The 22,528-nt window shown below is 46.7% G+C and overlaps 4 protein-coding genes across 4 annotated transcripts; 1 reads left to right on the forward strand and 3 right to left on the reverse strand.

The window, feature by feature from the left end:
- Window positions 1-489: 489 nt before the first annotated feature.
- On the reverse strand, window positions 490-4,533 carry PCYB_032770 (RNA-binding protein; the record flags this gene model as incomplete). The annotated part of the gene is made up of 2 exons (XM_004220949.1): window positions 490-2,840; window positions 3,495-4,533. The coding sequence occupies 2 exons, from the start codon at window positions 4,531-4,533 to the stop codon at window positions 490-492; spliced, it is 3,390 nt and encodes a 1,129-aa protein (XP_004220997.1).
- Window positions 4,534-7,108: 2,575 nt separating this feature from the next.
- On the forward strand, window positions 7,109-12,346 carry PCYB_032780 (protein kinase domain containing protein; the record flags this gene model as incomplete). The annotated part of the gene is made up of 2 exons (XM_004220950.1): window positions 7,109-9,875; window positions 9,960-12,346. The coding sequence occupies 2 exons, from the start codon at window positions 7,109-7,111 to the stop codon at window positions 12,344-12,346; spliced, it is 5,154 nt and encodes a 1,717-aa protein (XP_004220998.1).
- Window positions 12,347-14,472: 2,126 nt separating this feature from the next.
- PCYB_032790 (hypothetical protein) lies at window positions 14,473-17,506 on the reverse strand (the record flags this gene model as incomplete). Its single annotated transcript, XM_004220951.1, has 3 exons — window positions 14,473-14,930; window positions 15,304-15,799; window positions 15,908-17,506. The coding sequence occupies 3 exons, from the start codon at window positions 17,504-17,506 to the stop codon at window positions 14,473-14,475; spliced, it is 2,553 nt and encodes an 850-aa protein (XP_004220999.1).
- Window positions 17,507-20,937: 3,431 nt separating this feature from the next.
- PCYB_032800 (hypothetical protein) lies at window positions 20,938-22,188 on the reverse strand (the record flags this gene model as incomplete). The annotated part of the gene is made up of 2 exons (XM_004220952.1): window positions 20,938-21,911; window positions 21,942-22,188. 2 exons carry the CDS (start codon window positions 22,186-22,188, stop codon window positions 20,938-20,940), a joined length of 1,221 nt encoding a protein of 406 aa, XP_004221000.1.
- Between the last annotated feature and the right edge of the window lie 340 nt (window positions 22,189-22,528).

A 22,528-nucleotide genomic window follows, 5' to 3' on the forward strand; every position in this document is an offset into this window, starting at 1 on the left:
GATTGAGGCGATGAATAGATGTGCTTCCTTGCGCTTCACTGCGCTTCGTTGCGGGGGGACCCCCTCTCTCCCTTACTTGGTCCCAGCTGCCAAACAGAGTAATCGATGCAGGAGTTACGGATATTCATCAGGTTGTGCACGTCGCTCTTTGTTTCGACGTTGAGCTTGGGGTAGCTGCGGGGGGGAAACGGGGAGAGCAAATGTGGAGAGGAGATGTGTAGAGGATGTGTGCAGAGGAGATGTGGAAAGGAGATGTGGAAAGGAGATGTGGAAAGGAGATGTGGAGAGCAGTTGTAAAGAGGCAAACGCGGGAGACGCAGATGTGGTGAAGCAGATGTGAAGCACACGCGGGAGACGGACTATGGTAGCAACGCTCATCGCTGCTTCACCGCTGCTTCTCCGCTCCTTCAACGCTGCTTCTCCGCTCCTTCAACGCTGCTTCTCCGCTCCTTCAACGCTCCTCTCCGCTCCTTCAACGCTCCTCTCCACTCACATCTTCAGCTCGGGGTTCCCGTCGTAGAAATTGGAGATGAAGTCACACTTATACTTCTGGTTAACATAAAAGGAGACCGTTTTTTGAATCTCATTGTAGTCGTTCAGCTCGACGCCGTCCAAGCTGTTAAAGTCGCTGTCTATTTCCTCCTCCGCGTGGTCTCGGTTGGTGGCACTCTTAGTGATCTCGCTTGTTGAGTCTCCTTCTTCCCCTCGAGAGATATACCCAGCGGCATCACCACCGTCCCCACTTCCACTATTTCCGCTTCTTCTTTTCTTGTGCCTTCTATGATGGTGGTCGTGGTGGCGGTGGTTATGGTGGTTATTGTGGTTATTATTGTGGTTACTGTGGCTATTATTGTGGTTACTGTGGCTATTATTGTGGTTACTGTGGCTATTATTGTGGTTACTGTGATGGTGGTGGGGCGAGTAATCTGACGTGGTCGCTCCCTTCCTTTTGGAAGACCGTTTTGACTCCCTTTTGTCATGTCGTGAATGTCCACCTCTCTCACGTGTTCTATCATTAGCAGAGTTACTAGTTGGATACGAGTCAATGACAGAAGATCTGTGTTTCCTCCTATGCATGGAAGTACTAGGTAAATAATTTTCATCCCACGTGGGTCTTCTCTTTAAATTATGCTCGTCACTCTTGTCCGTGGCATGCCTCTTGATGCGCACCCCCCCTCCTGCTGCTCCTCCTGCTGCTCCTCCCCCTGCTGTGTTGCTACCATGACTGTCTCCATTCTTCAAGAGAAGCATCACCTTCGGGTCGATAAATCCTGGGTTCCTCATCCTAAGTGTGGATTCTAATTTCTCTTTCATTTTCCCATTGTCGTAGGCTAGTGCATCTAGTAACCTTTTCCGAGTAACACTTACCTTATGTTGTTTCCCTTCCCACTCTCCAAGAGTAGAGTAGTCTATGTTCAGCATTGTATTATTGGACACCTGTAGTCCATACATGTGGTTCCTCGCTTTGATAGCATCAGTCACAGTAAAGTATTGGAGGAAGATGCAGTTTTTATCCTGGACATACTTGATATTTTTCAAACCACCAAAATGCATAAACATGCTTTTAAGTATATTTGCTGTGTTGATAAAAAAATTTTTTAAAACATTTCCTATCCAGAGACAGACGTTGGCTTTGTTGGGGACAGAGAAGGTGACTTTAATTTGGTTTTTTTCCAGTGCCTTCTTCGCCTGCACGCAATTTTTGATGGTTCGGAAGGTCAGGTGCGCATACCGCTTCCCGCGCGCTGCGTCCGCGGGGGGGTTGTTCCCCTGCTCCGCCGCACCCGCCTGCCCCGCTTGATCTGCCTGCTCCGTTTGATCCGCTTGATCCGCCGCACCCGCTTCATGCGCTTCACCCACCTGCGCCGCTTGCTGCTGCTGCTGCTCCTCCTCCTCCTCCTTGGCCTTCCCGCGCTTCTTCCTCTGCTTGGGCGCGGCCGCCTTCTTCGCGCCCCTGCGCTTGGCCCCCTTGGGTGCATCCTCAGGCTTGGCCTCCTCCCCCTGGATGGGTGCATCTTGCTCACCTTGATTAACTGCTCCCTCCTCCCCCTGATTGACTACTCCCTCCTCCCCCTGATTGACTACTCCCTCCTCCCCCTGATTGACTGCTCCCTCCTCCCCCTGATTAACTGTATCATCCTCCCCCTGATTGACCGCTCCCTCCTCCTCCTCCGCCTTGGTGGCGTTCTTGAAGAACCTCTCCTCGTCCACTTCAATGGGGACAAAGAGGGAGACCTCCACACAGATGCGATGCAATTTCTCACTCGAAAATAATTCATTCATGTATTCTTTCACTTTGTTTTCATCATCGAGGTGATCTGGAAAGTCCGTTACGAGCAAATATCGATTAAAAATTTTGGTTGAACCGAAGGAATCTACAAAATCGAGGTGATTCTTTTCGATAGATGCACCTTGATCCCATTGTAGAACCTGTTTTATCTTTCTGTCATTCCATGTTGGATTGTCCAGCATTTTATTTTCTTCACTAATTCCAAAGGGGTTATCCTCATTAAATGGGATGTATTCTACTGACTCGTCGATCTGGTTCGCTTCCCTTTCGGATGCGAGCAATGGGTTCTGGTTTCTACTATGCTTAACTGTTTTGCTGTACTTTGCTAGCTTTGGTGGCTTCACTGTGTGTGCTGAGTGGGAGACGTGCCCTGCATGCCCTGCGTGCGCTCCGTGCGCTCCGTGCGGAGTGTACTCCTCGTAGTTGCTATACAGCGCATGGGGCGTGGGGTAATCCTCACTGCTGGCAAGGTTCCCGTAGGACGTCTTCCCACCATGGTGCTGGTTATTACTCGCATGGGGTCTATAGAAGGTGTTGTTATAGGGAGGCACTGTGGAAGAGGTAGGCAGGTCCCTGGAACGGGGGGTCATCAAAAGAGGGGGGTGGTTTCCTCCAATAGGATTAGTCATGTTCGTTTCACTGTGAGTGGAGTTTTTTCCAATAAAGTGAGGAGGGGGAGGCACTCCCTTCATGTGTAGAGTCCTACTAGACGTAGGAGGCTGATTGGAGTAGGACACGAAGGGTGGATTTCCAGGTGGGGAATTAAAACTGTTTTTTTTATATGCATTTGAAATAAACGTGTTGTGAAAATTTTCCGTCATTTTTTTTCTCTTCACGTGGGGGGGCGGCAGCTGGTTATTTGGCATTCTGTTCACAGTGCCTTCGCTCCCTAGGTGGTGCCCACTTGGGTGGCTCGTCGGGTGGCCCGTCGTGTGGCTACCTGGCTGGACGCCTGCCTGGCCACCTGGCTGACCACCTGGTGGGTTGTTGGGGTGGCTATAATGAGGGTAGGGTTCCACCTTGTTACCTCTGCCCGATTCGCTGAACGATTGGCTATACGGCGTTAGAGAGCTTGGGGGAGGGGGAGGCGGTGGATGCACATAATTAGCGCCGCTGCTGAAAGAGGCCATGTCATGGTGAGCAGCCTGATCCGGATGGCGCGTCTCATTGTGGTGGCGCGCCTCATTGTGGTGGAGCGCCTGACTGTGGTGGTGCTTGTTCGGATTGCCGCCCCTCGTGCTGCTGTGCAAGTGATTATCTGTGGGCGCCTTCTCCTGTTGACTGAACGACATTTCGGATGCAGAAACGAATCCATTCAACCTGTAAGAACTGGACGACGGGGCGACAAAGTATGCGTTAGTCTTCACATGTGGCACCATACCTTTGGCATGACTGTTGTATGTAAAATTAGCAGCCACGCTATTCTGAGCATTTGTGGGAACCGTGTTCAGGTAATATTTCCTATTTTTATATAGCTTTACGGGTGTCCTTCCGTTTTTATGAGTACGTAATTTTTCATGATGGGAACTGGTAGAAATATCGTTAGGAGTTCCTTCCATTTGACCTGTTCCATGCACATCATCCCCTATGCCTCCCTCCCCAACTACACCATCAGTGATGTCCTCCCCTGGCACAGATGCACCAACCATGCAAGGATCGTTTCTCCTCTCCTGATATGTCCCATAAATAACCTGTATTCTCCTATTTTTAATTTTCAAATTGTCAAGAAATTCCTTTGCCCTTTTGGAACTCTTAACAGAGTTGAAGATTACATGAACCCCTTCGTTGTCATCTATGAAGGAGTTTCTCACTTTACCGAAGACACTCATCAGGGATGTTAATCTTTGATTTGACATGTCCGAGTAAAAGTTGAGAAGAATTACTTCTTTGTTTAACTCATTACTTGCTTCTATTCGATCGTATGGGATTTCGTCCTCCACTACTTCTCCTTCTTCTTCTTCATCAGACGACATATTTTTTATGATATTTTCAATTTGTTCGTTAATTTGTGCATCGTCCATGGGGCACTCTCCTTCATCCGAGGCGTCCTCCCTTTTGTGCGCGCTCTCCTCGCCATTGGCGTCTCTACCGTTCGCTGCGGCGCCCGCATAATCCTCCGCAGCGTCAGCAGCAGCGCCGCCTCTCCTGTGTTGCTCCTCTTCATCATAGTCGATCGCGTCTTCCTGTCCGCCCATGTTCTTCTCCCCTCCTTCCGATTTCGAGTAGATATTTTTAAGCCACATTTTGCTTCTGCGGGGTTCCCATTTAGGGGGCTCCCGGTGAGGTAGCTGCGGATAGCGGTGAGGTTTGCTTCGCGATTGTCTGTGCGCTGCTCCCAGGCTAATCAGCCCCTCGCGATGTGCAAACGTTAAGGGGCCCCGTCGACTTGGCAGGAGGGAAAACTATCGAATGCAAAGGACAGCAGTCCCCTTTATCTGAATTGTCTTCTCCTCTTTGCAACGGTACTTTGTTCTGTTTTTTTTTTTTTCTTTTCTTTTTTTTGTTTTCTTTTGTGTCATTCACGCCTCATCATAAGGGGTAGAATACTAATCCGTTATGGGGACCTGTAGGGGGGACATGATATTTTTTTTGGGGAGTCACAAAATGGTGAGGTGACCACATGCTCGGAGCAAACTCGACAGTGTGGGGAGTAAACTCAACTGCGTGGAGAGCAAACTCAACTGCGTGGGGAGCAAACCAGCTGCTCTACGCGCTAGGCGCTTCCTTGCATGTGCGCACACGCAGTGGGTCTCTACACTGGCGCGACGAGCCTACCTGAACGAAGCTCATGAACCGTTACGTTCTATCGGCAAGCGAACGGCAGGGGAAATGAAAAAGGGGACGCACAATGAAGGGATGGCCCGATTAGCTGTAGGCGCTAAGCGTGACCATAACTACGATGCGACAAGTAGCAGTTAAAAAATTTTGGCAGATCATTTACGCCACGCTTGTAAAGCAAGATGGGAGGGGCGCGTGGCTGGAGAGGGAAGGCAATGTTCGCCTGACCAGTGGGGGGAAAAAAAAAAAAAAAAGGGGAAACACAAAATGGGGTAAGCAAAAAGGGAAACACATAATATGATACGAAAAAGGGGGAACACAAAATAGGATACGCAAAAGGGGGAATACAAAATCGGGTACACAAAAAGGGAAACACAAAATGAGAAAGCAAAAGAGTGGGAAAAGCGACTAAGTATGTACATACATAACAATGACGTATCCAAAACATGTGCCAAAAAAATAAACTGCGTTTTGTTTTATTTGTACACTTGCATCCGCATACGCGTTTTTTAAAAAAAAAAAAAAAAGCGATTTCTTTGAAATTCCCCTGTAAAAAGAAATATACAAAGAGATGTAACAGTTGGTTTTTTTTCCTTTTTTTTGTTTTTTTTTTGTTTTTTTTGGTCAAGTACTCTGCAATTTTTACATTTTTGTGTTTATCTTGTTGTACCCTTTTTTTTCTCCCCTTCCCGCTTGCCACTTTTTTTTTTTTTAGTTGGTTAGCCAACAGGGACACCGCGTGGGGGAGAGGGGCAATCGGAAAAAGAAAAGTGAGAGTGAGCTCTCCCCAACTGCGAAGGGTGCTGTATACACGTAGCTACAATAGGCGATCGGCGAACCACGGGTGTATGCCCAGAGGGCACGAGTACCAGTCCACGCAGCGGTGGCCCCAAGGGAGAGGAACAAAAAAAAAAAAGGTGCAGTCGGTTACGCACGTGGTAGGGTAAAATACAAGCAGCAGCGCGTTTGGCGTTACCGCTTGGGCGGTTGCTACTTGGGCCGTTGCTGCGTGCTCGCCCCTAACCGCCTGACCTAAGGGGGTGACCTTCTTGTGTGCCCCTTTCAGCGGCGTCACTACCCCCGCCCCAACATTGTAACCAGTTGGAAGGAAAAAAAAGAAAAATTAAAAAAAAAAAGGAACAAATTGTAGAGAGAAAATGTGATTACGTGAGGGCTTCTCCTTTTCTGGTTGAATTTTTTTTTTTCCGATATTTTCGCAGAGGGAGAAAATAATTTAAGGGGGAAATAGGAGAAGCGAAGGTGCATTGGGGAAGGGACACCTTTTTTTTTTTTTTTTTTTTTTTTTTGCCAAATGGGAATGCCCATCCAGGATCGGTAACAGGGGAACACACGAGGGAAGGGTAACTCGAGGGCGTTAATCGGAGGTGTGGCTATTATCGGGTGCTGCCCCTGTGCTGTTCCTGTACTAGCATGTGCAGTTTCTGTTCCGCCCTGTGCTGTTCCTGTACTACCTTGTGCTGTTTCTGTACTACCCAGTGCTGTTCCTGTACTACCCTGTGCAGTTCCTGTACTACCCTGTGCTGTTCCTGTACCACCCTGTGCTGTCCCATTACTACCCTGTGCTTTCTTTTTTTTGTTAAGGTGCGGAAGCGGATTTCCCCCGTTGGCCTCCCCGCGCCGGTGTGCATCCACAAGCAGATGCCCCTTCACTTGGGGGAGGCTGCGCGCGGAGCACTCACGTGAGCCTCACTCCACAGCAGCAAAAGGAGACCCTACACAACGTTGGGGGGATAAGCGGATCGACGAATAGCTCTCTTTATCCCCACTTCGCCAATTCGATTGCCAAGGAGAGGTGCACCCAAGAGGGCAATTGGCAGTGTGAAAAAAAGGGAACATTTTATTTAGGTAAAGCTTTCACCAAATTTTTAGGAGCCAAGGAGAAGAGTGTGTGGGGGAATACCCCATCGTTATCCTTCGGCCACCGCAACCGGCATCGCAACCGTCATCGCAACCACCTCTGCTATCGCTACCGCCACCGTCACCGCAACCGTCGGCACGATCACCCTCCCTTACGGCGACATGTTCCACGAGCGTTGCCAGTCGTCAGAATTCCTACTCGGGATTCAAAGCTACTCCCTTGATGAAGGAAAAAGGAAAGGAAAAAAAAAAATTGGCGAGGTGAGATCAAGGGGAAGAGGAGAAGAGGGGGAAGAAGTGGAGGAAGAGGAAGAAGTGGAGGAAGTTGAGGAAGTGGAGGACGAAGAAGTAGAGGGGGACGAAGCGGACGAAGAAGTACCACCTGAGAGGACAGAAAAAAGGAGCCATCAAAATAAGTACAGCTCAATTGCTAGCAAGTTTGAAAAAATAAAAAAATTGAGCCACCCCAATGTGTGCAGTTATTTCAGCTTATCTCGAAGGGGAGATGATTTTGTATTATCTTCTGAGTACTACTCTTTGTCCTTGTACGATCTGCTGCGCGAGGAAGAAATGGACATGGTCAATTTGAAATGCGTCCGGAGGGCACGAAAAGGGGGGGTAGTAGGAGGAGCAGGCGTAGAAGGGGCTGCCGTAAGAGGAGCAGTCGCAGAAGGAGCAGGCGTAGGAGGAGCAGTCGCAGAAGGAGCTGCCGTAGGAGGAGCAGGCGTAGAAGGAGCTGCCGTAGGAGGGGGAAAGGATTGCGCGAGTGCCCCCCAGGAGGGGAGCATCCCTAGGAGGAAGCTCATCGATGCTCACACTATGAAACAAATAGCTAAGCAAATCCTTTCAGCAGTTCATTATCTTCACTCCAAAGAAATAAAAAATTTGAACTTGTCATTGAAGGATGTGCTAGTAACACCCAAGGGAGGAATCAAGATTCACAACTATTGCATGTCGTACTTGTTTGGTAGCTACTCCTGTGGTCCTCGTGATCGGAGTGACCATTTTTTTAAGAGAACATTGAAGTATGCCCCTCCCCAAGCAGAGACTCTCACTAATGTGAAAGGAGAAAAAGACGGTGAAAAAAACAGACACATACGAAGGGGTATCCCCCGTGTAGATAACAAACGGCTTGTTAGTAACGCTTTGTATTTCCCTCCTTTTTTTTTGCTCAACGATTTAACGAATGGTAAAAAAAAGGGGTCCTCCAACTATGACCTGTGTAAACATGTGGATGTTTTCAACGTAGGGATTATCATCCTGCAGTTGGTGAATGGCATATTCGACTTTGACTTCGTTTTGAGGAATTGTCAATCCTTTTGTGGAGAGTCCACCTGGGAGGAAACCCCCCTCTTGAATGAACTTAGCCAAGTTATTGGGACCCTCCAGCGGATGCGCCAAGACAGTGAGGAAGCGTTGCAGCCATGTGGAAGACACACCGATGGTGATGAGACTTCACTTTACGTTGACAAACCAGCGGAAGGGGAAGGCACGTTGGAAAAGGTGAAGGCCATCTTTGTGTTCCTTCTCTACACGAAGGCTTATCTCCTTTTTTCGGATGTGGGCGCTGCGCGGGAGGTCAGTCTCCTAGGCATGAATGTGCACCTCCTCTTTCGCGCATTTGGGAAGCACCGCCACGGGGGCGGCGTGAACTGTGAGAAGAAGTGCCGGGCGAACTGTGAGAAGAAGTGCCGGAAGAATTGCTCGACGAAGTGCCGGACGAACTGCTCGACGAAGTGCCGGACGAACTGCTCGACCAACTGCGCGCATGCCAACCTGCTGACCTACCGGGTGGTGAAGAGCCTCATCGAACTGCTGACCAACGTCAGCGTAACTGTCCGATTCGTCAAATGGGTCGAGAAAATTCTATCTGAGTTTTTCACTCTACATGTGCTGAAGCAAAACGTGGAGAAGATAATGCACCAAGGGGATGCTCAAAATGAGAAAATTTTTTTTTTTAACCTTCTGCATAAGTGTTTGTCTATACGAGGTGGTGAGCAAAATGGTTCCACTTCGCTCCTTTCTCACCCGTACTTCTACCCCCGGGGGGGTGTACCCACTTGCCCTCGGGACACGAGCATCGTAATGAAGCAGTGGAGAGGGGAACAGCCACAAGGGAGGAGAAGGACTCCCGAACAGGGGGTTCCTTCCCCAAGAGGTGATGATCCACCTCGCATAAAGAATAACAACCACGTGGTGATGATAACCCCACAACAGGGAGACACAGAATCATATTTTATATCCCATTCGAAGGAAGAAAAAAAAATCGAACAGACCCATTACAACCAGTATGTAATTGAATACGTTCGAAGCAATGTCAGGGAAGAACAGCACCAACTGGAGAGCAAACATTTTATAATGACGAAGGATATACATCTCTGGTTTGGTATGCTGTATAAGGTGGACTTCTTCAACGAGATGTTGTACCTAAATGGGGTTAACAAGGCATGTAGTATTTTGAGATTGCCTTACATAGTGTATAGAAAGAAGAAGCAATTTTATGAGTTATTTTTTTTCCGTTTTTATAAACTCCTTCTGTTGGGGAGATACCAAGGGGTGCTTAACGTGTATTCGCATTTCGTGAGAGGGGACTCAAATGTAAGGTTCTCACGACGAAGTGGAAGCTTTGGGTGTACCTACAGAAGGGGGAGGTGTCGTGCGGACTTGTTCACTAGAGGTACCTGTACAAATGGATATACCTTCTGTGTGAAGGGGAGAAGACTCCTCATGGGCAGGAAGAACACACTCGGTAGGAAGAACACACTCGGTAGGAAGAACAAACTCGGTAGGAAGAACAAACTCGGTAGGATCACTCACCAGGGTGTCATTTTCACGAGAGATAACATTTTAGAGAATAATAAGTGGGTGCAGACCAATGCATACCCTTCCGATGGGATGACCGTCACCAAACAGGAGCAGCTTTATAGAGGTGTTACCCCAAACCACTTGGGTGAAGTAGCAACACACGAGGAGAGTGCTGCCCATTCATTTTTTTTCAACATCCCCCCTGAAGAGAAATACACATCCCTGCCGATGCGTGATTGCAGCATGAATAGAGTACTCGGGGTGAGACTGATAGAATTTTACGACGCGCTGGAGGATGCCTATAGGTTAGTCCAGTCGAATATGCAGAACGGTGCATGCGACCTAGTGAACAACGTGACATGTGTGTACGAGAAGGATCACTCCTTCCTGCATCAGTATAGTCTCCATTTAAAATTGCAGAAATTGCTGACGTTCGACCCGCTCAACAACTGCGAATTAGAGAAAGAGGTGAGGAGAGGATTCCCAGACCACATGAGGGGGGTAGCCTATTTGACGCTCCTTGGGTATAGGTACTACTTGCTCGTGAGGCAGGCACCGGGGAAGAAAAATAAAATGAGACGATTAATTTGTGAGGCTTCTTCGAGGGGGGAAGCAGAACTGTCGGTTAAGCGGTTAGGAGAAAGCCCGCAAGGGGGGGACTTCACCAGGGAGACACACCAAATGAACGCGTCAGAAAATTGGGGATCGAAAGGGAGCATTCACCAGTCGAGTGGAAACACAGAGAGAAGCAATGATAGAGGTAGCAGGGAGGGGGAAGAGGCTAAAGAGGGGACTATCCATGAGGACCCCTTCGCTACCGCCAAATCGTCGTTGAAATACTTTCTTCAAAAACGTAGGCGATACAACGACCTGGTGGGAAGCCCCCAATTTGCGAAGAGAATGCTCACACTCGAACTACTACTTAACATAAAATTGGGAGTAAGCAATAAACACCTGAGGAGCTTGCTCCTTCCATTATGTCTACTCTACTATGATAGTATTTACTTATGCTACAAATGCAGCAAACGGGTGGTGCAGAATTATTTGCTGGATCTATACTCAAGTGAGAAGAACTGGAGGGAATTCGCCTACACTTTTAATTGCTTGCTAAGTTATTACTCCCCCGAATTGACATTATTTTTTTTTAAAAACGGCATCAACATCGAGAGGGTGGTTTATAGTTGGGTGTGCTCTCTATTTTCCAACTTCTTCAATGCGCAAAAATTCTTTTGGTTACTTGATAGGATACTTATTCAACCAAGATGTTACCTTTTTTTTGTCTCCATCAGCATTTTGATTTCCCTAAAAAGGTACATCATTATGAACATGTGCAAGGCCAATTTTTACAAGTATATATTTTCGCTAGCTTGTTTGGTGAACCTAAATTTCGTTTTGAAGACTTCCATTGATATGTTTAGCAGTTGCCCGATGACGCAGGTGCAGTTTCCTCAGGTAGGTACCGGTCTTGGGGAAGAAACGAACAACCAGGAGGGGACGAAAAATCCCAACCATGATGAGAACCTGCTTGAAAATGAACGGTCCCATATTAACTACCTGCCCTATCTCATCGGGGACGCCAACTGGGTGCGCTATTACGTGCATAGGGACACGTTTAGGGTGTACAGGAAAAAAGGCGGTAGTCTCTCCCTAGGTAGGGGCAGCGGCAACGGAAACGGTGCGAGAGGGGGACAGGCTCCCTTCAAAGGGAGGAAAATTTTAATTAAAAAAAACGGCTTGGTCAGTAGGACAACTGTTAAGTCGTTAGGGGGAGGGGCAAATGAAGCAGAAAAATTAAAGCTTGAAAAATTAAAGGTTGGAAAATTAAAGGTTGAAAAATTAAAGCTTCAAAAATCAAAACTGAAAAAAATAAAACGTAAAAAATTAAACCATGACAACAACTGGGGGGAAAGTGGCGACTTTGCCAACTTGCTCTCACCAGGAGTAGCACAGGAAGATCAAAGAGGAGACGCACAAAGGGGCAAGACAAAAACGCGAAGCGTTGCGCATCATTGCGAATTATTTTTACGGAATTACAAGATAAACAAAAAAATAAAAAACTTAAGTGAGTTCTCTCACTATGAAACGGACGTCGTGACAAATTATAAATGTGAAGATAAAAAGATGGGGGGGGAAAAAAAAATAAAAAATAAAAGTAGCAGATCCAAGTGCGTGTACTACAAGTTAACAAATAAAAAAGTTAAAAAGAAATTCAAAAAGGAAGATCTTGTTAGGCTGTGCAACTTTCCCATGTTTCCATTTGTATACGTCACAGACTTGGCGAACGAATTATCTCTTGATAGTTACCTAATTGTTGATATGAGATCTCCAGAAGAGTTTAAAAAAAAAAGACTAAAACATTCTGTGCACGTTAACACCTTTTTAATCAACTTTAAAAAAGGAGTTTATATCGACTACACAGATGGTAGTTACGAGGTGGACACCCACTTGAAGACGATTATCCTTGCGTTTAGCAGCTCCACTTTTGACTTTGATGCAATTTACAATTTTTTGAACTTAAAAATTAAGCGTATCACCATTCTGTGGGGAGGTTTGCACTGCGCTTTTAGTGGCTTGCCGGCGAGTTGTTTCACGTAGGGGCAGCGCAGGGCATAGCGTTAGTGCTGGGCGACTTGGGATCGGCCACCCGCGCCTTGCAGCTAAGTGGCGCGTTTAATTGCCGTTGTGGAAAATTCTGCCTGACCCAGCTAGCTTTTTTTTGAAGCGGCGTGTTTGCATATATGTATTTTTTTTTCTTGTTCTTTTTGCTCTTGTGGGGAATTTTTTACCTGACCCAGCTAGCTTTTTTTTAAGCGGCGTGTTTGCATATATATATTTTTTTTTCTTGTTCTTTTTGCTCTTGTGGGGAAGTTTTACCTGACCCAGCTAGCCTTTTTCACCACCATTGGTTCCTTAATTCGCTTTTTATTCGCCTTTATTGGCCCTTTATTCGCTTTTTTTTTTTTTTTTTTTTTTTTTTTCCGTTTACACCGTGCACACCAAACTGCGTGCGCGCACACTGTGAAGCAAAATTAACCCACGTGAAGCGGCCTGATCTTCTTCGCTAATGCAACGAAATTGTATGGGGAGAAAGGGGTGGCATACACCATGGAGACCCCACAGGGTTGGCGCTGGTTAGCTGTCTACCATCGACGTTAAGTTAACACGGGGGGGGGGCTTGTGCGCTTGCGAGTGCAGCCATTTGGCTTAACGTTGTCACCGTTCGTCGTGATTTGCTATGTTTAGCGGGATCACCGTCGTGGTTCACCTTAGCGGCTCACTTTCGTGGATCACTTTCGTGGATCACCTTCCGGATCACCTTCCAGATCACCTTCCAGATCACCTTCTTGGCTCGCTTTCGTCTGCTTGTCCATATTTCTCCCCCTTCGCCGGAATTACCCGTTCAGCGCAGAAAAATCAGTCCCGTGCTCGTGATGGGGGAAATAAATGCGCTCCCCCCTGTTCGCCAACGCGGAGCGGTGATTCGACCGATTAATCCTCTTGGCCAGGCGTCTCGAATGTGCAGCTTGCGTTTCGCTCGTTCCGCTCATTCCGCTTCGTACCGCTTCGCACCACTTCTTACCTCTTCGTGCTGCTTCATTTTTTCTTTTTTGTATGTTCCTCTAATGCATCCCACTTATAAATAGGGGACAACCATTCAGTTCGCTCAGTTGCATGGCTTGGTCAAACGCGCCAGAGTGTTGTGAAAGGGAAAGGAAACAACGATTACGCTATGCCCACGTGTACAAATGCATACAATTTTTTGCGTTTTATTTTTTGTGCTCACGTAGCATACCTTCCAATACATACTGCGCGTCATTGCTTCATTATTTTATTTTATTATTTTTTTTTTTTTTTTTTTGTCGTCCATTTTGCACATATCGAAGATATTTTAATTAAAAAGAAAAAAAATGAGATAAAAAAAAAAAAAAAAAAAAAGGACAAAATTACGATTTCTTTAATTCAACAAAATGGGGCTACAAACCAACTGGGCAAATTCGAACTTCCATTGGGGTCTTTAAAATAATGTACCAATCCAAGTAAGCGTGAGGGGAACACATCGGATGGGAAAATAAAATGGGGAAGCAACATAAAAAAAGAATGAAGGAGGAAACAAATCAGAAGATATTATGCTCCACAGAAATGATAACCCTCTGTTGGTAAGTCTTTCGTCAAGCAGATCGATCGTCTGTCGCGTCCTCGATATGTGTCATTTCGGGAACCCTTTCGCCAGGCTAATTGGGTTCGCTGGAATTAACAAACTGGGGTGTGTACTGGGGGGTGCCTTTTAAAAAGTTGTTATCTTCTCTACAGAGGGGCTAATAACCGCTTGACGAAGTTAGTCTACCTAATTGGCAGCTTGACACTTGTCCTGTCATCACCATGCTCCCCTCTCTCTCTTTCCTTTTTTTCATTCGCCCTACGTCATTCACGTAGAAGAAGAAAAAGGAATCACTTGTTCATATTTTTCCTAATGAGCTTTTCCTTCAACTTGGACATTTTTTTCTCCCAGTTTTCGCTATCGTTGGTTTTATTTTTTTGAACAGAATACTTCCTCGAGGGGGTGTCGGCTTCGTTGTACACGTACCGGTCTCTCTCCATGTGCACGTGCTGATCACTTTCGTCATGGATTTTCTTCGACACGTGGTTTCCACTGCCTTCGTTTTCGTTTGAGTAGGGTCTCTTCCTGCTTACGTTTGGGTCCACTCCATTCATTTTTTTTTTTAAAATATCGTATGATGAGTTGTTACCCTTGGGCATTCTCGGCGGGTTTTTTCCGTTTTCAAAATGCTTCTCTCTGTTCCGATCTCGTTCTGCCTCCCTATTTCGATCTCGTTCTGCTTCCCTATTTCGATCTCGCTCTGCCTCCCTATTTCGATCTCGTTCTGCTTCTCTATTCCGATCTCGCTCTGCTTCCCTATTTCGATCTCGTTCTGCTTCTCTATTTCGCTCTCGTTCTGCTTCCCTATTTCGATCTCGTTCTGCCTCCCTATTTCGATCTCGTTCTGCTTCCCTATTTCGCTCTCTTTCCCTTTCTCGCTCTGCTTCTCTATTCCTATCCCTTTCTGCCTCCCTGTTTCGATCTCTTTCCCTTTCTCGCTCTGCCTCCCTGTTTCGATCTCTTTCCCTTTCTCGCTCTGCCTCTCTGTTTCGGTCTCTTTCTCGCTCCCTCTCCCGTTCCCTTAAAGTTTGTCGATCTCTTTCCGCTTCTCTTTGTCGATCCCTCTCTGCTTCTCTTTGTCGATCCCTCTCCGCTTCCCTCGGTCGATCCCTTTCTGCTTCCCTCGGTCGATCTCTCTCTGCTTCTCTTTGTCGATCCCTTTCTGCTTCTCTTTGTCGATCCCTTTCTGCTTCTCTTTGTCGATCCCTTTCTGCTTCCCTCGGTCTATCCCTCTCCGCTTCCCTCGGTCTATCTCTCTCCGCTTCCCTCGGTCTATCTCTCTCCGCCTCCCTCGGTCTATCCCTCTCCGCCTCCCTCGGTCTATCCCTCTCTCTTTCCCTCTCCTTCTCTCTATTTCTGTCCCTTTCCTTGTTCCTCCTTTTTCCCCTTTCACTGTCGCCTTCCCGTTCCGCTTCTCCTTGTCTGTCTCTCCTCTCCAGTTTTTCCCCTTCCTCCTTGTTTCTGCTATCCCTTTCCCTATCGACACGCGGCGTTTCTCCATTCTGAATGCTTTTCCTTCCACCGGGGTGCGAATTCTCTTTTTTTTTTTCCTCATAATGTTTAGCCGACCTCTGATTGCTATTAGAATCCTTGTGTATCTGTGCGAGGGGGTTCTCCTTGTCGCGCGAATTTGGTTTGTCCCTTTCGTTCGCTTGTCCTTCTCGACTAGGGCTAATGGATTTCTTGGATCTGTTAGCCTCTTTCTCTTTCGCATTTCTTTTGTGATAATTATCTGAGCCATTTTTGTCGAGATTTCCTCTATTCGGATTCTCCCTTTCATTCGAATGGTTTTTTTTCCCTATCAGTTCTAGGTCTGTGTGGATTCTCCTTTCTGTGGCTCTGTTGCTTCTCTTCTGTTTTCCTCGGTGAGCGTTCCTCCTTGATGTCACCTTCGTGGGTATGAGCATATTAAGGGCGAGGTTATTAACAAGAAATAGAAAAATAGTGCAAACGTTGGTGTTGGTTCTCATGCACGTAAGAACCACCTACACACGTACAAATGTGTATCGATTTGAATTAGCAGTTCGAAGATGTGCACTCCTATGGCACTCGTATGGCACACGTTTGTCTCTCTCGCGTTTCTTTTTTTTGATCCTATTACCTTTTTCGCGATTTTGTTTTGTCTCTTCCTTCGATTGTCTTTCCCTTTTCGACTCGGGGCCGCCCCGCGAGTCCTTTTCTTTCGGGGGTTCCCTTGCTGGTTTGCGTGTCGCTTCGTTTGGGGGTTCCCTTGCTGGTTTGCTTATCGATTCTTTGGGGGGTTCCTTTCGGGCTTTCTCATCCTTCTCTTCTTTCGCATCCTCCTCACCATGTTCTTCTTCCTCCCCTTGCTGCTGCCTTTCCTCCCCTTGCTGCTGCCTTTCCTCCCCTTGCTGCTGCCTTTCCTCCCCATTTGCTTCTTTCCTTACATGGGCAGGCGTAGTACCTCTCTCCCCCACCGGGCTGTTGTCCTCCACAATGACTTCCCTGTTGGCTTCCTCCGCGGTGACTCCGTGCTTGCCCTTAAGCGACCGTTCGACATTAACAGCCTCCCCCTTTGTGTTACTACGCGGGGAAGGGTCTTCACGTTGGTGCCCATTTTCGCGTTTTTCATCCCCATTGGGAACGCTATTCTCCTTAAAGGAAATATTCGCATTATCTGCGTTCACCATTTTATCGTTACTGTTACGATTTTTTTTGGACTCCTCCGGATGATCCGGTTGATCCTTTTTCTTCTTCACTGTGTTGCTACTCACTTGTTGGTCATTCATGTGGGCAGACCCCTTCTGTCCTGCGTGCACATCGTCTGACTCTCTTTTTTCCTTCTGTGTGTGTTTACTGACGGGGTCGATAGAATGGTCTTCATCGAGCATGGTGCCTCCCAGATCGGTGGCTCCCTCTAGCATGTTAAGCGTCCCATCGTTCATCGATCGGGAGTTGCCTCCCACATCGACCAGCACACCTGCAGGCGCATCGGCCGTGACATCTGCAGGCGCATCGGCAGTGACATCTACAGGCGCATCGGCAATGACATCTGCAGACACATCTGCAGACACATCGCCAACCACATCGCCAACCACATCGGTAGGCTCACCTGGGTAAAGGTCCACACCCACACCTCCATTCGAAATCCCATCGACAGCTGTCCCCTCATGCGCATTCTCCTTTTTCTTCTTTTTTCTCTTCCTTACTGTGTCACTACTCTCTAATTTCAAAAATCTGCAGATTCGTTGTTCGATGTCTGAGTCGTAATTGGATTCATCCGAAGAAAAGTTTATGTTGTTACCCAAGCTGGATCTTGACTTAAAGGAGGAGGAGTATGATGAGGAGACGTAGTTGCTGTCTGGTTCTCCATTAGGGAGACTAACGTTCGTTTGCAGATTTATTCCTTGTTCAGAAATTTTTAGCTTCTTTTCATACCTCTTTTGCACTTTGCTTGTCCAATCTCGTAAATTAACAAAGCTGGAGTTGCTCACTTTTTTCTTCCTCTTTCGACTGTGTTTTTTTTTATGACCATCAGAACTAGGGCTGTGTTCTCTACTAGGAGAGCCCAGCTGCTCCATCGGTTGGAAGTTCATCTCTTCCGATTCCATGATGGCCATGCAGATAGTCGTCATTTAGTTCGATTACTTCGATGAGGGAAGTAGATGGGTATATGTGTGTGTATGTGTATGTGTGGGTGGGGGGGAAAAGGCAACACAGGTGCGGAAATGCAACTGCGGAAACACAACTGCGGAAATGCAACTGCGGAAGGCGTTTCACCCATAGGGTTTCCCTTCCGCACGAACAAGTCGAGAGGCCAAAGGCTGCATCCCCAGTGTAGAAAGCTGCTTCGGATGAGGGCCAGCCTCTTATCGCTTCATCGGGATGGCCTTTCTCCTTCCCTGCAGTTGTAGCGCTTCCCTAGTGCAGTTGTGGCGCTTCCCTAGTGCAGTTGTGGCGCTTCCCTCGTGCAGCTGTAGACGCGTGAGGGCAATTACTGTCCGTTTAAGTGGTCCCTCCCCACCAAAAAAAAAAATAAAATAACACCTTTGATGAAAAAAATTTGCACAATGGGCTACTGCGCGTGTGTGAAACGACCCAGTGGCGCAGGCACGACCTCGGTGACGCCCAAAGGTCAACAAGATCGGGAGTCAAAATGGGGTATACAAAATTAATGGGGGGAGCTAAAAGGAGAAAAAAGGCAAAAAAGGGAGAAAAAAAGCAAAAAAGGGAAAAAAAAGCAAAAAAGGAGAAAAAAAGGAAAAAAAACAACAAATTCTTTACACTGCTCAAGCGAAGCACATTAGTTGGCTTCAGCTCACGCTCCACACGTTACCACCACCGGACTACCTTGAGAGGAAGGGGCGGTTGTTACCCCTTTTACTTTACACTTTCGTGTTTAATAAAAAGTGCTCGCTGTGTGCGAGGGGGCATGAATGTAAGTGGGCGAACGAAACGATGAAAAGGAGTAGTTGTGATGGAGTGACAGCATAATGAAGAAGGAAACCCTACGGAGCAGTGGTACAGTGACACGGGAGCCATAACAAGCTTCACGTATCAAAACACGCTGCAGCATTTTTGTGTGCTTCCTTTTCGTGAAGGGATGTCTCCATTCATACATATAATTTACAAATTAGTTCGACTTAATTGTCCGTTTGGTGATTCTATTCGTTCGTCTAAGTTTGGCAGTAGAGCGGCTCCACGTTGTGTTCAACGAGGAGCGGGGAGGGGGTTAATTAAAATGGGGAAGGGTGCACAAACAAAGAGAGAGAAAAAAAGAAAAAAAAAGCAAGACGATGTATAGGGGGGTATACATACGGATGACCGACACAACAAACTGACGCCCAGTGCAGGCAGCTCATACATATAAATGTGTGCAATGTGTGCAATGTTCACAAAAAAGGAAGGGAGGAAAGGAGGAAAGGAGGAGGTGGTTAAATTAACGATAGTTAGGATAAACAAATAAAGGGCTCTAAATTTAACGTCGCCTTGGAATAGCATTCCTCCGCAGGGTTGAAGAAAAACGGGGTATGTGTATGTGTGTGTGGGTGAGGGGGCTGACATATATACATGGTACGTTTGACACAAAGCTGTGTCACGTACTTCTTCTAGTTACTTTCTCCCCCAAGTGAAGGCACAGAAAATAAGTCACTTTTCGCCGCAGGCCATTCGCCCGCGTGCGAATACGTATGGGTAAAAAAATGGGCATATGCAGGGACTTGCGCATACGCGCACGTGAAATGTCGCATGATGGGAAAGCATGAAGATTGGTTTTTTTTTTTTCTTCCTATGCTACTGACGAGGGTTCATTTTGAAGGAATCACTAAAAAGGCGTGCGAACTGACAGCGGGCTGTGGCAGGGGAGAAGAGACGTAATTTGTTTCTTCTGCATTCCTTTTTTTTAGTTTTTTTTTCGTTTTTATTTTGTATTATTTTGTATTATTTCGTAATTTTTTTATTTTATTATTTTATTATTTTAATATTTTTTTATTTTATTATTTTTTTATTTTTTTGTTTTATTATTTTATTATTTTTTTATTTTTACGCGCCGGTTGGGTGAGCATCAGCTTGGGCACTCCCCACCTCCTCCTCGTGGGGAAAAGAGCGAAGTATTTTCAAACAGCGAAAAAAAAGGAAGACGAAACGGGGGCGCACGAAATGTGATGAGAATTGTCGTTTTGGGGCAGCCTTCCACGGCGAAAAAAAGGGAAAAGAAGAAAGAGGAGGAAATCCTGCGTAAGTAAAAATCCCCCCCTTTTTTTTTTTTCGAGGCGTTAATGGGGAACGGGGCACATCCAGCATATGGAACTCACGTAATGCAGGACGCATGCCTCGCTGGGTGGGGTTCTTAAATACATAAGCATGTGCACATAATAGCCTGTATGCTTATCTTGCGAGGTTAGGTTAGCAAAAGGGCAATCGCGGAGTAGCGCTGCGTTGCCGGGGTGCTATATTCTGCTGGCTTCCTTTTTTTTTTTTACATTACTTTTGGCGAGCGACGCGTTGTTAAAGTTTGTTTTTGTTCCCCCTTGGGGGTAGAGCGTTTTCCGCAGCACAGCAAGGGAATTGCACTCAGGACACCTTTTTTTTTTGCGCGTATATAACCGCGCGCGGTGCCTTCTATAAAAAAATAATATAGCTAAGTTAATGTTTTCTTGCGTGTTGGGAAAAAAGAACGCTGTGGGGGATGCCCCTTTTTTGTTCGAAAGGAAAAAAAAAACAAGCAAAGCAACAGCATATGCTAAATGATCACGTAACTGTTACGTAAATATAAATGCGCGCGAAAGGGGTGGCCTCTCCTTTCCGTGACACAATCTCAATTCAGGGTGTAAAGTTCGGCACTGTTCCCCCTCCCCTTTCTTTTTTTTTCCGTTATCGTGAAGGGGAAGAGAGGGGAGGGGTCCCACACTGGTAAAGCGATAAACACGTAGTTTTTGCGGCAGTTCTGGCGACAATTCTGCACATAGTTTTGTGCGGACACTGTCGGGATGACTTCTCAAAATGGAGGATTCATTCCCGTGGGGGGAAGCCAAATACGTGTGCTATGAACACGCACCCAATGCGCGGGGATAAATGGACATGCACAATTTTGTCAACAAAAAAATTGAGTGATTCGTGGAAGTGCAGGCATGGCAACGAAAAAAAAAAAAAAAAGGAAATGGGAAGGGCGATGTGAATTGGTCATGGAAAGGGTGAGGGGACGAGTTGTTCGCTTTACTTCTCATTTGACTTCGCCTTGACTTCGCCTTGACTTCGCCTTGACTTCGCCTTTGACTTGGCGTTTTTTTTTTGCGCCAAGGTGGGTGCCTCCGAAGGTAAATTATGGAACGCGCGGAGGAGCACCCATCCAGGGGAACGCACGTGGGGATGTCTGCACGTATGAGGGTGCAAACCAGGACCCTCGCGCGACGTGGCTTCACGCGCGTGTGTGCCTGTGCACTCTGCGGGGGAATTATCTCTCCAGTTCGCCTTGAGTCCTCGTAAGTTAGTTTAACTGTCCGCTCAGTCGTCCCCCTTTGCTGCTGCGCCGCGATAGCACGGAAGCCTACACACCGCTTTCTCCATGTCAAGCAACGTTTCTGTTTTTGTTCCCAATTCCCTTCTGGTGCATATCCTTCCAGTCGTCCCACTCCCTATCCATGACCTCCTTCTCGCTTTCCTCGGAGCATTTTTCGTATTCGTCTTCATCATCAGCGCCGTTTTGCTTACCACTCTTTAACGCACCACTCTTTTGCGCACCACTCGTTGGGCTTCCCCCCCGTTCGTCATCGCTGCCGAGCGTGTTGACCCCCCCCTTACCTTTGACGGCGTATTCCATTTCGATTTTCGCGCACTCCTCTAGCGATATAGTAGGTAAGTTATGTGCGGGGGTGAAGACGAGGTCTCTGTAGTAGTTCCTCATTTGGGTCATATCAGCAGGAGCCATATTCTTTTTGATGGTGAACAACCAAGGCTTTTTAACTCCACCATTTGGGTGGTTGTTCTGGGGGAGTTGCCCATGATGTGACTGCTTGGCATCGTTTGTAAGCTGTCCATTCTGTTGCTGTTTATTTAGATCGTTCTGCCTGCTGCGCATCTCCAAGACTTCTAGCTCTGTGTCTATCAAGTCCATCATGTTAAGCGTTTGAAGGCATTTGCACTTTATCAAGGAGAGACAGAGTTCCCTAAGTTGTTCCTCCTCCACGTCATCAGAAAAGCAGGAGGGGTTATAATTCTGAGAGACACCTCTCTTCATATTCGTTTTTATTTTAATAATATCATCATACAAGTCCTGATACTTCTTTTCGTCCTTGGCTCTTTTAACCTTGATGTTCCTCCTGTTCATCGCCTGTGATGTGTCATCGACCTTATCCAGGAGGTAATCATCTACTGGGGTTATATTATACGTATTCACCACACTGATGAACTCTGCAAAGTATAACTTTGCGTCTTTCAATCGGTCGCTTCTAATCTCCATGTTTATTGTCTCATAGCATAGGACACCTAGTATGTATGGGATGAGTAAATATTTTAAATATTTGGTATTAATATCTTCCACTTCTTCATTTTTGGAGAAAAAATCACACATACTCGTGTACTTTGCAAAGAGCTTAAATGCGTAAATGAGCTCGTCTATAATCTCGTCCTTATTTTTTATTACTTCCTTTGGGGAAGTGACTACTGCGTTTGTGCCATGGAGCTTTGCAAATTGGAGGAATTCCTTTTTGCGGAATAGGGACTCGTACGTGTTGGGTTTTTTGCTATTTTTTATAATGTAGTCATCGAAGAGGAGGTACAGCTCGTCGTACATGGCTGTCGCGTTGTGTGGCTCCCCCATCGTGCTTGCGAGGCACCCCTCTGCGAAATGGCCTTATAGATTGGGTCGCTCCTACCTTCGCTATCTTGCGCGAGTTGCGGGTCAATTCGCCGCTCTTATGTTTCAGCTTCTTCGGCTTCTTCGGCTTCTTCGGCTTCTTCGGCTTCTTCGGCTTCTTCGGCTTCTTCGGCTTCTGCGGCTTCTTCGGCTTCTTCGGCTTCTTTAGCTTCCTTAGCTTCTTCAGCTTCCTTAGCTTCTTCAGCTTCCTTAGCTACTTCAATTTCTTTAGCTTCTTTAGCTACTTCAACTTCTTAAACTTCTTGTCCTCTTTTTTTTTTTTTTTTTTTTTTTTTTTTTTTTT

The sequence above is a fragment of the Plasmodium cynomolgi genome, chromosome 3 (genome assembly GCF_000321355.1).
Source record: "Plasmodium cynomolgi strain B DNA, chromosome 3, whole genome shotgun sequence".
NCBI classification, from domain to species: domain Eukaryota; phylum Apicomplexa; class Aconoidasida; order Haemosporida; family Plasmodiidae; genus Plasmodium; species Plasmodium cynomolgi.